General features: G+C 40.6%; 1 protein-coding gene across 1 annotated transcript in view; it reads right to left on the bottom strand.

Annotated features, from left to right (window-relative positions):
* The window catches only part of LOC134220206 (uncharacterized), a 45,604-nt gene that overhangs the window by 8,101 nt on the left and 19,602 nt on the right, over window positions 1-17,901 (bottom strand). The window contains exon 2 of the mRNA XM_062699192.1: window positions 10,778-10,890. Coding sequence (XP_062555176.1) covers window positions 10,778-10,890 — 113 coding nt within the window. The remainder of the gene's footprint in view (window positions 1-10,777; window positions 10,891-17,901) is intronic.

Here is a 17,901-nt window from a genome sequence, read left to right as displayed (position 1 = left end):
CTTTCTCGTGCAAATAAAAAAATGTATTTTGTCCATAACTTCCGAGCCCATGGTCCGATCTGGCCAATTTTCAATAGGAAATGATGAAACAGAGCTCTGCGTCAAATGCAACTTGATGCAAGCAAATCGGTAAAAGATAAGTGCCTGAAAAATATACTTGATATCCATTTGAACTTCTCTACCCAACATAAAAGGCTTCTTATTATAACTAATAGATAATTCTCTTCTTACAATTGACGTTACATCCCTCACTATGCTGCCTTCTATGCCGTGGGAAATGAAAAAAAAACCAATCCGAAAATTATCTATACCGGACCGGGAATCGAACCCAGCCACTTTCAGTGGGGCTTGCTTTGTTGTCACGCATCTTACCGCACGGTTAAAGGAAGCCTCTGTAATAGATCATGCCGCACTCATTACGTTAGGGCTAAAGCTGAGTTTCGGATTTTCTAACGCCTCATTCAAATTTTACGACGAAATAATGACAGAAAAAAACATACAAAACACATGCTTTAATTGAATTGAATGAATTGTGCAAAAAAAAATTGAATTACATAAAAAATTTCTCCGATATTCCCTGCGCCAAAATTGCTTCACGCGCCTATAATTCAACCAATCAAACATATTGGCGCTTTACACTTGGCCCAAGTAGGGGAGAACGGTCCAAAATGCACCCCTTAAGCCTTTTCGATGTTTTCGCCCATATAAACAAAAATACCCAACCATATCAACGTATAGGTGCAAAATTTACAAACCCAGCTACATTTCACAATGATCCTCTATTCAAAACAATAAGGTTTTGATGACTTTCTAACGCATTTAAAAAATGTTTTAAAAATAGGTCTGGGGCAAAACGCCCGAATGGTGGTTTAAAATGACTCAATTGCATGCAAAATGATGGTGAACGCATGGTTGTTTGTTTTTTCTTAATGGATTGAACTACAATCTTACGGATGTGGCGGAAAAATGACAAATCGTTAAATTTAAGTGAATATGAAGGGATTTTGCTAAATTTTTCCAATGGAGCTCAATGATGGATAACTAATTATGAAGTGTAAAGGTAATATTCGTTCATAAATGTACTACAACAGATTGTACAAGTGATTTTATGAGTGAGGCCATTTTGCCCCAGCGGTGCATTTTGGACAGTTCTCCCCTAATATTGACAATGAACTTCAGAGAATTTGGATACACGAGCAGATCACGCAACACGTGCATGCCCAAAACAAGACTATTCCCACAGTTTCTCTAGTCAGTCCACGTATAGGTTTGCAGCTCGCACTCGGGGGTAGTGAGGCTCGCGGTAGTCATTGATTGTACCACGCGCGTTGATGCGTGCATCTTGGACGAACCAAAAAACAAGAGAAAGAGAGTATAGTTTGGTGTTGGATCGGATGAAGTTGAGATCACAGCAAAGATAGCAACAACCGGTTAAAAAAGCTGCTGGAGGAAATGGTTAAGGAAAATGGTCTAAAGTGCCTTATGTTGGTGGGTCGAAATACTTTTTTTTGCAAAGAGCGGCTTGTTTCTCGTGACTACGCCCCCTTCCAAGCGTTACGTAATTTATGTACGTTTCCCAACAATATTAGTGAGAAAATCCACTAATTCTCAATTGTGATTGGATCAAAGTGTGATTTAATCAGCTCGTTGTATCCACGTTATGAAAAATTTGCGAAATTCCGAAAGGATTAGAATATTAGATAAAAGACAGATGAAACGTAAATTTGGGAATTCGATTTTTGTTTGGAAACTCTTGTCAGAGTTTTGATTTTTTCAGATATCTACAATAAACAAAACACTCAAAAGCATTCTTGAAATTAAAAAAAATATTATTCACTAGCCATATAATTTCGATCAAAAGGAGTTCATACTATTCATTCGTTTTCCACTACATTGTTTAAATCTGTACAGATTTTCGTAAGTAACGATACCGATTTTTATGAGTAGCAGAAACTTGTAATTTTGACTCGTAATGACACATTTCGTTAAGGACAAAGCCTTCCGCAATCTAAAACTAAATGTACTCGTGTTTTTAAGGGCAACCTATTCAAAATAGAAGCCACGCGCAACTGTCATTTTAGTATTCCAGCTTTGCTGCTTCGCAAAATGCGTGGAATAATGAAAATGACAATTGTGCGTCGGTTCTTGAGCTTGAAGAATTTTTATTAGCCATGATTGATTCATTTAGAGGTGAGCCATCACACCAAAAAATAATGAATCTTACATGTGACGTATTCTCTACAGCTAGTAAGCATTTGATGACCTAATTGAAAATATGGTTGGAATTTACATCACGCATCATGCATTTTTTTTTAATTAATTTATCAAGATATCATTTGCTACCGACCGTTTAACTTCTTGTCTTGATAGACGGAAGTTTACATGATGTGTAAAACGAAAATGTAAAGTCTAACCTTGAATGTTTTCGGTTGCACACTTCGTTTCGAGTACATTTTTTCAAAGTTACTGCGTTTGTTTTAGAAGAGACATATTATGTTTTATCGAAGTGATAACGACGAAATGTGTTATAAGCAGATTGACAATGAAGCGCAGTTTAGTATCGAACATTCGCGAGTAACAAAATATTCATCGTTTTGTGGGAAATTCTGCCGCGGCTGACCGGCAGTGTACAAAAAAATTATCCTCGCCCGCCCAGTTTTTTTTTAAAGCAAGCATGGCCTATTTTACATCATGGCACTTTTTTTGGATTCATCGTGTCATGTAATTTTAAGATCAGACTTAAATTTATGTTTAAGATGCCGCTTTTTTATGTGCATCAAAGGAGACAGAAATTTACATGAATATTTTTAAGTGTGCAGCCTAGGGCTGAAAACCTCTCAAATAAAGAAAAAAAAACAGATCAATCCAGATTGGTGGTGCCTTTCTCGCGCATTAAAAAAATAAGAAAAACACAAAAAATAGGTCGATATAGTGCTTTAGGGGGATAGATTTTACTTATCAATTCATATCCGTTTACGGTCATCTGAATGCATTGCTGCAACATTTGAAAAAAAAAATCGTTTTTGAAAAAAAATCCCAAGGAGGGATCCTTGGCAAAAAGCAATGTTTTTTTGATAACTTTGGAACGGAAACAACTACACCGCAATTCATTCTACGTCGAGCATCCGTGCGAGACAGTGCATAGTCCGCGTACGTTCGATTCTTCTTCCGGTTTTTCCTCCTCGAAGCCAGGTTTTTTTTTTACCGAAGCTGAAGTGCTAGAGTGAAAGTGTGCTCATTTGAAGCAAACATTTGAAAAGTTTTCATCGTTTTTCGCAAAAACAGGGTTTTTTTTGCAAACTCATCGGCGTCCATCGTCACGCCGGCGAAGTCATCATCGCCCAAAGCCGACAGTGCCACCACCATCATCACTGATCGTGCGCCTCCACCAACACAGGCGCTGTTGTCCCGACACCCGCAGCTGTAGCCTCGATCGCGGCACGGGCGAGAGGCCGTCCGTTCGGTGTGTGCTGCTACAAGCCCCAGCCGGTGACATTGCAGTGTGAAGGTTAAGCTAAATATATTTTTGATCTCTCTCTCTCTCTCTCTCGTTGTAACCCCTTTCTTCCCCTCTTTTGATAATTTGAACCAAGATTCATTTACATAAAAAAATCTTGATTTGAACCACGTCTGTTTTTGGTAATCCGTTTTCCCTGTGTGTTTGTTAACTAGTTTTGTGTTATTTTTTCCTTTGTGATGAGTGTTTAATTGTGTGTGCCTCGCTGCTGCGAGACATTTAAAGTCTGCAATGCGCGAAGGCGATGATGGCGGGGGTACATCGTATTCCTCGTCAAATAATGCCTTGTTGGCTTCCGATGCTCTGCGTCAAAATAAAATAGACACTAGCAACACCAATGTTTCCCCCACGACCCCCCGCCTCAAGGCCTACCCTCCCGACTCTAGTGGGCCGTATGTTGCTTTCTTCCGACCCAAAGGCAAGCGGTTGAATATAAGTCAGAGTAGCAAAGATCTGGAAAAGCGATTCTCGTCTGTCACGACCATTGACCTGGTTGGGTCCAGTAAGCTTCGCGTCACGGTCAGTGATCGCAAACAGGCCAACGAGATTGCCACCTGTGAGCTTTTCACTCTCGAATATAAGGTCTATTGACCGTCAGCAGTTTGCGAGATCGCGGGGGTGGTGACGGAGGGAAGTATGACATGCGACGATTTGAAACAAGGTTTCGTTCGTTTCAAGAACGCTTCTTTGCCTCCTGTTGCGATACTGGATTGCAAGCAAATGTATTCGGTGTCGCAAGAGGGAGAGAAGCGGATTTATTCGCCGTCTGACACTTTCTGCGCCACCTTCTCCGGGTCCGCACTGCCTGACTACGTAGTGATTGGAAAACTTCGTCTACCTGTTCGGCTGTATGTACCGAAGGTGATGAATTGTGTTAATTGCAAGCAGCTGGGCCACACCGCTCAGTACTGTTGCAATAAACCTCGCTGTGCATCGTGCGTAGAGAAGCATGTGGATGGCGTGTGCAAGACGCCACCAAAATGTGTCTATTGCAACGAAGGCCCTCCACATGCTCTTGAAGCTTGCCCGACGTACATACAGCGCCGAATCCACCAGAAGCGTTCTCTTCAGCAGCGGTCTCAACGTAGACGCCGAAATGCTGAGGAAGGCCGCTTTACCAGTTGTTTCTGACACCATCTACTCGTCTCTTCCTTTGGTAGCTTCCAAGGTAGCTCTGACTCCGAAGTTGGAAATGGGGCCTTTGTTATCAAAGGCTCAACGAGGAAAAGAGTAAAACAAAGCCAGCGTCCCTCGAAAAGCCTAGGAAATAGCTTCAAAGAGAACCCCATTCCAACATGGCGAAATCAAACGCAGGTGGAACTCAAAAACGTTCAACTTTTGTGGTTTCACATCAGGATGATCGAGAGTTTCCACCGCTTCCGGGGACATCTAAAACCCCAGATGCCCCATTTTTTTGCAATTTCTCAGCCAGGAAGAGAGCATAGAGAGTGAGCACAACAACCTCCGAGCGCTCCAATGTTCACACTTTTTGGCATATCGTGGAGCTCATCCCCAACTTCTTCGATGTTTCCGACCCTGTAAAGAACATGAGCATGAGCATGAGCAGGATAACCGTACAATTCGTAGTTGCTACTCCGTGATTGACTAGAACTTGCGAAATTGCACAGGGAACCAATTGAATGGAGCTTGGGTTTTAGCTATCATTCTCAATGTGCAAATTTCGGAAATTCAATGCATTTTACTAAGTCAATTACGGCGCCGGCCACGTCCTTACGGTCATCAAGGGAAGGAAGGATTATTAGTTCAACTCTCGTTGCTACTAGAGACCGAGTATACCTCTGCATCTCCACGATAGTCTTAGGATAGGATATTGTGTTAGTATGAAGGGATATATTATCTGGATTCACTTTGGTAAGTGATGCGATCTATGGGATAGGAATATATGAATGAGAATTAGAAGTACTAGAGTAATGAGAAAGTATTAAAGTGAATACTAATGGGATTCATTTTTTACAATTAGAATTTGAATGCTATTGGATTCTAATACCACGCACACGTCTACCACACCATCGCTACCCGCACATTAACCTCACACATTCTTAGTTGTATGAGGCCTGCACGAGCATAGCGACCGTATATAGCATTCGTATGCGGGTACAAATGAATACCAATCTATTTTTACATTTTATTTACTGCTACTAAGTAACAGGCAGCTTTTTATAACAATTCTATACTTAGAATCATACTTGCTAGCAATGAGAATTTGATTTGCAAAGAGATTGAGTTATATGATTAACGAAATTATCTAATAGGAAATTGGAAAGGGCCAGGGATCAAACCCTTAATCTCCTGCTTATGAGGCAGAAGCAGTGACACAAGGCCACCAAGCACCTGATGTTTCCGACCCTGTAAAGAACATGGTCAAAACTGTTTTTCCTATTCTGACTCCTCTCCTGAAGCAGCTGGCTTCAAAAATGCCCCTCCTCGAGTCATTCGTATCCTTCGATGACTAATTTCGTCGATAAGGCTCATATGATTTCGGTTCTACACGGAAACAAATGCATATTCACAATCATGAATGAAAAATCATGAAATCATGAATCATGCTAGTTCATGAAATCATGATTATAATTTATGATTTCAGGAGCATTATTCATGGTACTGCGCAATCTTCAACAGTCGACAAAATGCATAACCGGTTATACTTCGAACACTCCCTTCCCAAGAAGTGAGAACGGCTGAAAGATAGCACGCCGGACTCTCACTCAGTGTACTGGAGTTTAAAACCCCTGTTGGTTGCGTTACGCGAAAATAAATCATGAAATCATGATTTATATTCATGGTGTATTTTCATAAGATGAAAACACGTTGGATTCATGAAATCATGAATTATTTTCTCATTTCCGGGAACGGATTTTTACCCGTGTATAGTGGAACTGTCGAAGTATTCTTCCAAAATTAGAAATTTTCAAATTTTTAGTTAACAAATTACAATGCGATGTTTTTGCTTTATGTGAAACATGGCTAACACTAGATGTAAACCTTCATTTTCCCGATTTTAACATCATTCGCCGCGATCGGGCAAATCCATATGGAGGGGTGCTTTTAGAGATCAAAAAACAGCATGTCAGGTGACTATTCGAGAAAAATACCTCAGTATCGCCTCGATATATCTTCCTCCAAACACCGCGATATCTCGTAGAGATCTCTCGCACATCTGCTGGGTTATGCCCGAGCCACGGTTGCTCTTGGAAGATTTTAACTCCCACGGAACAGGCTGGGGGGAACTGTACGACGACAACCGTTCAACGATGATATACGACCTCTGTGACGACTTTAATATGTCAATTTTGAATACAGGAGAAGTTACACGAGTGGCTCCTCCAGCAAGAGATAGCCGTCTAGATCTTTTCATTTGTTCGAGCTCATCATCGTTGGACTGTACTTGGAAGGTGGTACAAGATCCCCATGGTAGTGATCATTTGCCGATCGAAGTATCGATTTCCAATGGACATAATCAATCCGCTTCTATCGACCTCTCATATGACCTCACAGAGCACATCGATTGGGGGAAATATGGGGAGGCCATCATTGATGGCATAGAAACACTTCCACCGCGGGAAGAGTACCAGTTTCTATCTCAGTTGGTTATTGACAGCGCTCACCATGCACAACGCCGGCCGGTGCCAGGAACTTCGGTTCGTAGGAAACCACATAGTCCGTGGTGGGACACCGCGTACACACAGCTCTATCGTGAGAAATCTAACGCGTTTAAGGAATTTCGGAACCACGGATCGATCGTTCTTCACAAACGGTACATCGCGCTCGAGATCCAGTTCAAGAAGCTGGTCAAAGTGAAGAAACGTGGATATTGGTGCATTTTTGTTGAAGGTTTAGCGCACGAGACCTCTGTGGACCGTCGGGAGAAGAATGCGCAACTCGATTTCGATTTCGCAAAGAAAGTTTGTCCGAATTCAGTGCCGGTGAAGCAAATGTCACGTGTTGCTTTTGCTGACAGGGATAATATGGATCGGCCCTTTTCGATGATTGAATTCTCGCTTGCTCTCCTTTCATGTAACAATTCTGCTCCAGGGTTGGCGTTGGAGAGATTAAGGTTCAATTTGCTCAAAACCCTCCCAGACGTCGCGAAGAGGCGCCTATTGAGCTTGTTCAACCAGTTACTGGAGTGCAACATTATTCCGGATGATTGGAGGCAAGTGAGGGTGATAGCTATCTAAAAGCCTAGAAAACCCGCGTCGGATTGTAATTCGTATCGCCCCAACGCGATGTTGTCCTATCTTCGGAAGCTGTTGGAAAAGATGATTCTCTTCCGGCTAGACGAATGAATTGAGTCGAATGGTTTGTTGTCAGATACACTATTTGGTTTCCGCAGGGGTAAGGGAACGAACGATTGTCTTGCGTTGCTTTCTTCAGAAATTCAGCTTATTATTATTTATTTATTCAGACTAAGGCCGAAGTGGCCTGTGCGGTATATAAGAGTGTCCTCCATTCGGCTCGGTCCATGGCTACACGTCGCCAACCACGCAGTCTACGGAGGGTCCGCAAGTCATCTTCCACCTGATCGATCCACCTTGCCCGCTGCGCACCTCGCCTTCTTGTGCCCGTCGGATCGTTGTCGAGAACCATTTTCACCGGGTTACTGTCCGACATTCTGGCTACGTGCCCGGCCCATCGCAGTCGTCCGATTTTCGCGGTGTGAACGATGGATGGTTCTCCCAACAGCTGATGCAATTCGTGGTTCATTCGCCTCCTCCACGTACCGTCCGCCATCTGCACCCACCATAGATGGTACGCAGCACTTTCCTTTCGAAAACTCCAAGTGCGCGTTGGTCCTCCACGAGCATCGTCCAGGTCTCGTGTCCGTAGAGGACTACCGGTCTAATGAGCGTTTTGTAGATTGTCAGTTTGGTACGGCGGCGAACTCTATTCGATCGGAGCGTCTTGCGGAGTCCAAAGTACGTACGATTTCCAGCCACTATGCGTCTCCGAATTTCTCTGCTGGTGTCATTTTCGGCAGTCACCAGTGAGCCCAAGTACACAAATTCTTCTACCACCTCGATTTCGTCACCACCGATGCAGACTCGCGGTGGGTGGCTCACATTGTCTTCTCTTGAACCTCTTCCTATCATGTACTTCGTCTTCGACGTGTTGATGACTAGTCCGATCCGCTTAGCTTCCCTCTTCAGTCTGATGTAGGCTTCCTCCATCTTCTCAAAGTTACGTGCCATAATATCTATGTCGTCGGCGAAACCAAATAGCTGGACGGACTTATTGAAAATTGTACCACTCGTGTTAATTCCTTGCTCTTCGTATTACCCCTTCCAAAGCGATGTTGAATAGCAAACACGAAAGACCATCACCTTGCCGTAACCCTCTGCGGGTTTCGAAGGGACTCGAGAATGCCCCTGAAACTCGAACTACGCACATCACCCGATCCATCGTCGCCTTGATCAACCGTATCAGTTTATCCGGAAAACCGTGTTCGTGCATTAGCTGCCATAGCTGGTCCCGATCGATTGTATCATATGCGGCTTTGAAGTCGATGAATAGATGATGTGTGGGCACGTTGTATTCGCGGCATTTCTGCAGTACTTGGCGAATGGCGAACACCTGGTCCGTGGTGGAGCGTTCGCCCATAAAACCCGCCTGGTACTGCCCCACGAACTCCCTTGCAGTTGGTGCTAGTCGACGGCATAACATTTGGGAGAGTACCTTGTAGGCGGCGTTCAGCAATGTGATTGCGCGGTAGTTGCTACAATCCAGCTTATCGCCCTTTTTGTAGATGGGACACACGACACCTTCCATCCACTCCTGCGGCAAAACTTCCTCCTCCCAAATCTTGGTAATGACCCAGTGCAGCGCCCCAGAAATTCAGCTTACCTTTGCTAAAAAAGAGCAAATGGGCTCAGTGTTTTTGGATATAAGGGGGCTTTTGATTCAGTTTGCGTCGATGTGTTATCCGACAACTCCACGAGTGTGGACTTTCACAAATTTTGAACAACTATTTGTACAATTTGTTGACAGAGAAGCGTTTTTCTCATGGTGACTCGGCAACTTCACGAAATAGCTACATGGGTCTCCCTCAAGGCTCATGTTTAATTTCTCTTCTTTATAATTTTTACGTCAGAGACATTGATGAATATCTCATGCCAGCGAGTTTGTTCATGTTTTGCACTGAAAATGAATTTTTCACCCCCGCGTTCTTCTCGTCCATAAAATTTGAAGATTGAAACAGCTAGCTGTGCATTCATTTTGGATCAAACTATTGAAACATTTAGTTTGACGCGAACATATTACACCATTCCCCCTAGGTAGCAATACTGCATTTGCATGATTCAACGGCTGCTGTGCCGGTGCAGGCAGGCATTGACCGGTGACCTTGATGACGTCTCACAGAGTTGAGGAGTGGTTTTTGATCTTCGTGTTGGACACGTTTAGCTATATTTACACTGGTATCGCATTTTGACCGTCACCTTGAATAGTCAAGTTGTATGCTAAAAGAGAAAAGAGATTGAGGAGCGAATTGATACCAGATGAGAATCATCAGTTGCCTTGCCAGTAGGGTTGCCAATCCCACGGAATGTTTACAGATTTTTAGAAAAATTACACTTTCTGCCCAAATTGATAAAGACTCCACTGAAACGTCCACAAAACTTATACAGGTTTATGAAAGCTCCAAACTCATATATAGATTCGACAACACTGGCTGTCAGTAGGGGACAATTAACCGGTTTTCTGTGCAATAATGAGTAACACGTGCTTGTTAATGTTTCAGACGCATCGCGACATGGAACGCTTTTTGTTCGACTTCGTTGCGCAACACTTGTTGGTATTTTTACGACATGTCAACGATTATAGGTTCATTAGGTACATATACTAACTATTATGCTTCATTGAGTTAGAGTAGCTGATGTTACCGGGATGTAACATATGATATCTACATTTATCGCTGGGGCTACCTTTTTTATGCAGCTGATGAGATGCAGTGTCACTTATTCAGTCGTCAGGTGCCTGGCTGATGCTGTTTCAGCAACACATCAAATCTAAAAAGACTTCAGCTGTTTAGCTTCCACATAGTGAACTAGGTACGGAAACGCCCATGCGGACTGAACATTCAGCAGCTTGGATGATTTTCCATCGTGCCTAGCTCTGTTTTCAATATTTGCCTACAATGTTGACACAAGAATGCTTCCTTGCTGGGTCAGAGTCCAAACAAAGAAGACCCAAAGAAAAAGTTTCCCATCCAAGTGCCAACCAACGAATCACGAATGCACTTACCTTAATTTCAGGGATTCCTTCAGCGAGGTATGGTTTCAGATGATGAAGCGCATTCTTCAGGCATGCATTCAATTCCGGATCTGATCGTCGACATTGCAGAATATACGATGGAGCTGAAACCGAAACAAGAAGAAAATATGATTTTTAGATAAATGGAAATTCTGAATAATTATTTAGAAATACATTTAAATAATTCATTCTTTTTAAAACTAATTAATCAATCAACTTTTTTTTCCTCTGTTGTACTGAATTAGTTCAATTGTCATCTTCATGTCGATAATAGGGGAACAGACGGCTTTGGCAGGTTTTGTTCTATTATTGGCAGGGGGGTTTTTGTCGACCGAATTTTATGAAATTTGGCCACAATATTCTTTGATATGCAAAGAATGTTTGGGCCAAATTTGAGCATAATCAGTCATAAAAAACCCCCTGCCAATAATAGAACAAAACCTGCCAAAGCCGTCATTACCCCTACAACAAATGTTAAATTTTTTATTATTTTTAAATTTTTACCTTTTTTGTATACTAAGTTCTATTTTTTGTAGTTTGGAAGCGTTCTGAATACTAAATAAAAAGGTATCCAAAAACTAGAGGTTCTATAAAAAATAACATAGCATATCAATACTTATGCCGTAATGATCTGTTAACAGTTTGTTACAACTCGTTGTTTCCGGTTTTATCTCATATGCTGAAAACATATTTAAATACCAATCGGAAGTTCAATCGTAACTAAATGATTCATCAAAATTATATTTTTATTAGGAACGCGATTAGCTAGAATCAGCTGACTGTGGACAATGCATATTCAAGAAAAAACACAAACATAGAGACTATTAGCTTAAGTCACATAAAAAACCCAACCTTCATATACTCTTGCAAGTAAACATTTTAATCGCTCGAAAATGTCATGCGTGTAGTAGCAAACGGTACGAACTCGTCATCGCGCACTTGTCATATCGACACCGACCGACAGAAAGCTGAGAGTTATTCACAAAGATATGCCATTGCAAACATCTCAAGATCAGCCGGTTTGCCGTTTCGAGATTTGTTAACGGCATCGCTTTTAATCCGACTCGATTTGATTTATGTGATGTAATACAGTTCTGGTTGACGAGTGTAGTGTAGGGTCGGCACACCGATTACGTAAGGGATTTTCCTAGATTTTTCAAACCCCTCCCTCCATAACTTATATTATGCTATAGCTATACACGCAGATAACTAAACTAATAATTGTATGCAAATGATGTATCTGTTATCACTGAACGTGATGAACATGATTCTGGATCACTGAATGTAACTTATTATAAGCATAGTTTGAAGGACAACATAGTTTTGAACTCGATATACATGAAGCATGATCTTATCTTTCAAATTCCAAAATTTAAAACCAGCCTTCTGGAAGCGGAAGATACGCCATTTGTTAGGCATACCAAGTTTCTTGAGAAAATAATTATGAATTATATTTACTTCTCATCTTTTTGTGGTGAAAACAAGAATAAATTTCCCTCACTCCTGCATAACTTGTGGGCATTTGTTCTTACTTTATTCGAGATTCTCACTCTGAGTGAGGAGGTCTAGATCTATAAAAATTAATTACATAATAATCCAATCATTGTTTTTCGGCCTTGATTACGGCAAATGTGATAGCACAGTGACGACAATAGCATGACATGTATCACGCATTGTGTGCACAGCGGAAATATTTGAACATTAGAGACAAACAACGGGGAAGGTCAAACACAAAAACCGCAGACCAATTAGGCAATCGCATGATTTATAGCCCTAAAGCGTATTTGTAAAAGTCACACAACAGAGGTCTGTTGTCATTTTCAGTACATTGAAACCTTTTCTAACGTCAATTACGTTGGTTCTTAATGGTGAGAACGGTGCTAGGTGATTCAGCTCGAGCGCGTTGGACGGAATAAAATATCTAGCAGAAGTTTTTATTTGAAAATATGATCCGAGTACATGTTCATCAGCTTTACAGCTTCATTTTATCTCATTGTACTTTATTCAACATTTTTATTATGGTGCAATGACAGTCGTGGAAATCATTTAAAAGTTGTTAAAATAGTTTTAAGAACACATAGGAGAACTGCTCCTGGAATTCATCTCATGGGTCCGATATTCATCCCATAAAAAAAGCAATGGAAAACAATTTGATTTGTTTCTTATTTTTGTGATTTATTTTGCAGTAATGATCACGCATGTTGACAAAAACAAGCGCCGAAATTGGTGCTGTATTTCTTTGTTCCGTGATGAGATAAATAGGGTAAAATGACCAATAGTGGACCCCCTAGTAGCGGAATTTTGTTCTTTCTGCCAAAAGGAGTAGAAATTTGCAGCATATTAAACCTACTTAATATGTAATAACAAGTTCTGCACCTCCTTTTCACGATACACACAGAAAACACTCACAAACATGACGTTATTCGTTGAAATTAACATTTCAAAGTCTGACTGAATTCGCCCTATAGTAGACCCCCTGGGAGTCCATAATAGGAAATTGCTCCCCTATAGTCGACAATTCATTTGACTTTCATGTTCCGTTTCGGGAAGTTCTTCTTCCCTATTATGGACCCCCCAAAATATTCCTGTAATGGACACTCTCATGTTTATTTTTTATAAAATTGTATAAAAACATCTAATCTTACTTTTCATAGCATTTCCAATGCATGTAATCAAATCATAGGACTGTAAGGTAGGTTCTCCCGATGGAATTTCATAGCAAAATGTTTACATTGTACTGTAATAATGCAAATATGGCTAGAGGGTCCACTATTGGTTGGGGTCCACTGTTGGACACTTTACCCTATATGTTCAGTGAGATGGAGATCGGAACAGGTCCCCTATTAAAAATTCGGATATCCAATCAGAACACAGTGACATTGCTGATATGGACAGTTGAATGCATAAAAATAGAATATTTTTTCTGATTTTCTATGCGATTGACCTGCCACCTAGTGGTGTATCCCCCTATGCATCGCCAATCTTTGCAACTCTCTTGTGTGCAGACAAAGTTGACCTGTAATCAAATAATTTTCAGTACCTAAAAACACAAAAAAAACACACTTATAAAGTAAAAAAAAAATGCGGTACCTATGGGAAGATCCATTAATTACGTAACGCAAAAATTGGCTATTTTCAACCCCCTTCATCAATGTGTCACACTTTTTGTATGAGTATAATTTAAAAAAACAGTTGACACCTATCGTTCCCAGACTTCGGACGTGTTTCATCTATCGCTCCAGTTTTCAATTTATCTGCTTTTGTTGCACAATGAGTGTTACACGAAAGAACACTATAGTGGTTGATTTCAGCATTCTTCCTAAACGCCCCGACGCAGGGAAAGTGCAACAGTTTCTTAAAAAGAATATTCAACTGCAGCTGGCGGACGTGGAAAACATCCAGCTGCATAATATTAAAAACTGTGTCTACATCGAGGTAAAAGATGGCAAAACTGCAGAGCGCAATCAGGGCCTTCACAACAACAGGCACATGGTGTTTCATGAAGACAAAGGCTTCAAAATACCCGTGTACGTGGAAAGTGAATCCATCCCGGTGAGAGTACATGATCTTCCTCCCACTATGAAACACACCACAGTGATTGATTTTTTGAAAAGTTACGGAGAAGTTATGTCAGTGACACGTGAACGCTGGAAAAAAATATTTTTCTGGTATTTATAACGGTGTGCGAATTCTTCATATGAAGATCAAGCACCCCTTCCGTCCTTTGTAATCGTTAATGGTCAAGGGACGACTATTTCTTATCCGGGGCAACAATGCACGTGTCAATACTGTCAAAAAGTAGCCCACTCTAAACAAAAAATGAGCAGAAGTCTCAACGGTATCAACTGACAGCATGACGAAAACAGCAACAACAAAAACACCGAGTGTGGACATCCGTTTCGACGACAAGAACGAATTCCCATCAATAATCGAAAATCAGACTCAACCGATCACATCATCACTACAAAAAGATCCCAAACCAATAATTATAATCGGACTGAAGGTGCCTACGGTGCCGAAAAACTGGAAAACAAGACGAACAGCAGAACGAAAAACGAACGACCAGAAGCGACAGTATCGACAACGATGACGACGACGAGGGCGAGAATGCAAACGACAGTTCATCCACACAGTACGATACAAACGAAGACAACAACAAACGACAGGTTTCAACTAAGCATGGAAAATAGAGGAAGAAAATATGCTCCAGCCAGGGTGCGCAAATGAATTGTGAATCTAGTAGTGCTGTTTTGGACAAAGAAATGTCCAATAGTTTTAATTATAATCTAAGAACGCGGCCCCGTGAAGCCTTCGAGCGTTTCGGCCTTAAATAAACACTTCGCTCAACCCTCCCTCTCCCCTCTAAGCGTTACGTAATTTGTGGACGCTCCCTATGGCAAAAACATGCAACACAAATTTGCGGATACTTTGAGAAAAATATATTAACGTCGTTAATAACGTTAATATTAAGTCGAGTCAAGTACAAGACACTGAAGACGACCACACAGTTGTGGTCGAAATACGTATCTGCAAAGATAACGAACATTAACTGGTGGAATTAAATGGACAGTACTTAATTCGTCTTAGACGGATACTTTGAGACAGATCTTAAACGGTTGTTTCAAAAATATCCAGACTGAAAAACCGAAACCTCGCAAATAGTTAAACATAAGCAGTCGAACTCTCAATCTACCAAAAACAGTGAATCAACTACGTTCTATGGCTTATTCGCGGTGCACTTCGTATCCGCTGGATTTAACCAATCCGGCACTTACAGCATCCTCTTCCTTCTGGAGAAAGAAGAGAATGTCTAATGGAAGCTTGGTTCCGGCTGCCCAACGAGGAAAAAAGAAGACAAGGTGGCCTTACATCTCGGGGCATGAGACCGGAGGTTGGAACAACTGACCAAAAAGTGTAGACGGCAAACCATACCTCGAGCCCAACGCCATGTCACATCGTCCTTGCTGACAAACCCCCGAATGAGCAGCTAAGATTCCCTGATCATAAATCCTCAACCCCTCAAACAACCTGTTTATAATGCAAACCTAATTAAATAAATCATAATGAATATTGCCCCTTTATATGTTATACACACATGAGCCTATTGAATGAATTGAAAAAGGATCTGAAGGTCGTGGGTTCGAGTTCAATCGAAGGGAAAGTGGATACCTCCAATCCATTTTTCAAATCAAAATTTTCCACATAATGTACAAGTTTCAGTTGAAATATAGAGGCATAGCAAAAGAAGAAGATGTCCAAGGTCCTCCAAAATGATCTTGAGCTAAGATCAAGATATCTACTAGATGCACAATATCTAAGGAGGTGTTTGTGTCGAGAAATTTGGCTGCGGAGTCGTATTGTTTTATGTAATCATCCAAGTCCGTTGGATGACTTGAACAATACGACTTCCACACGACTTGAATAAAAACAGTACTAAAACAGGCTAGTACAAGTTATTATTGAAGTCATATAAGCTAAATGGACTCACTGGGATATCATATCCAACATCATTCATAAGTTGGATCATTAGATAGGTCAAAGTCGTTTTAAAAATTTGGTATTGAAATGATCTGAGATTCATGACGTTTTGAAGATATGTAAAACAGTCGGTATCGAGGTGTGGAAGAGAAGTACTTGGAAAATAGTTCGAAAGGACTGAAAATATTTTAGTATGGCATAATTTGTTTCAACGATTCGATATCGGGTCTTGGAACATCAACTCAAGGAGGGTCTACTGTAGTTTGTAAAAGAAGTCAACGATATCCTACCAGCTCGATGGAACTGCTGGAATGTTTTGTGATGCTCGAATATATCATTTTTAGGACTTGGTTGATCGGGTAGATTGCATGTTTGGAACTCCAGGACGTTTTGGAGAACATAACAGACTTGTAGTAGCTTGTAAAAGTAATGAGTACCATTCCATCGGCTCGACGGTCCCGCTAGGATGTTCAGCGCTGCACGGGTACAGAACTTGGTTGATCGTCTGGATCACATGTTCTGAACTCAAGGACGTTTTAAAAAAAGGCCTGTAGTAGCTTATAGAAGTAATGAGCGAAATCCTATCGGCTCAATAGACCTGCTGGGGTGTTCAACGATACATGGATACATCGTTCAGGCCTTGTTAATCGGGTAGAACTGTTTTGTTCAACGATGCACGAATACGACGTTCAGGGCTTGGCTGATCGAATATATCACATGCTCTGAACTCCAGGGCGTTTTGGAGACCCTAAAATTGTTTACTTTTATTCAAAACTCGATCAATTTATGGCTTATGATCACATAGCTATTTTTGGACATATATCTGAGCTCAGGACATTTTTTTGAAGACCTTTCCTGATACATTCGAAGATATGTACTCCAGAACAGTTTGGATGGCCGAGAACATCCGAATTAGAATTTCAACGATTTTTCATTTGTATCAGAACACCAGATAACAATGTAATCCTTCGTTCTGAAGTAATAAAGTGCAAACAAACCCGCATCTTGCAACTTTTATTTCGATGAGGGGAAGTCGGTGAAGAGAATCCTATCTTGTTAGTTAACGGCCTTATTATGGCTAGTGCTTGGAATATTATGAATACAATTTTTAGCCAAAAATTAACCCAAGTTATTTTATTTTAAAAGTCAATTCTCTAAAAAAATGATTGAATTTTCTTGTTGATAAAAACGGAATAATTTGTTGAAGAAATCGGAACGTGACAAAATCGGAACATATCTGTCTTATTTGTCTTATTTGTCTTATTTGTCTTATTTGTCTTATTTGTCTTATTTGTCTTATTTGTCTTATTTGTCTTATTTGTCTTCTTTGCCTTATTTGTCTTATTTGTCTTATTTGTCTTATTTGTCTTATTTGTCTTATTTGTCTTATTTGTCTTATTTGCCTTATTTGTCTTATTTGTCTTATTTGTCTTATTTGCCTTATTTGTCTTATTTGTCTTATTTGTCTTATTTGTCTTATTTGTCTTATTTGTCTTATTTGTCTTATTTGTCTTATTTGTCTTATTTGTCTTATTTGTCTTATTTGTCTTATTTGTCTTATTTGTCTGATTTGTCTTATTTGTCTTATTTGTCTTATTTGTCTTATTTGTCTTATTTGTCTTACTTACACCAGCACC

The sequence above is a fragment of the Armigeres subalbatus genome, chromosome 3 (assembly GCF_024139115.2).
Source record: "Armigeres subalbatus isolate Guangzhou_Male chromosome 3, GZ_Asu_2, whole genome shotgun sequence".
Taxonomy (NCBI): Eukaryota; Metazoa; Arthropoda; class Insecta; order Diptera; family Culicidae; genus Armigeres; species Armigeres subalbatus.
Note: the sequence above shows the minus strand (reverse complement) of the source record. Positions and strands in the feature narration are given on the sequence as shown.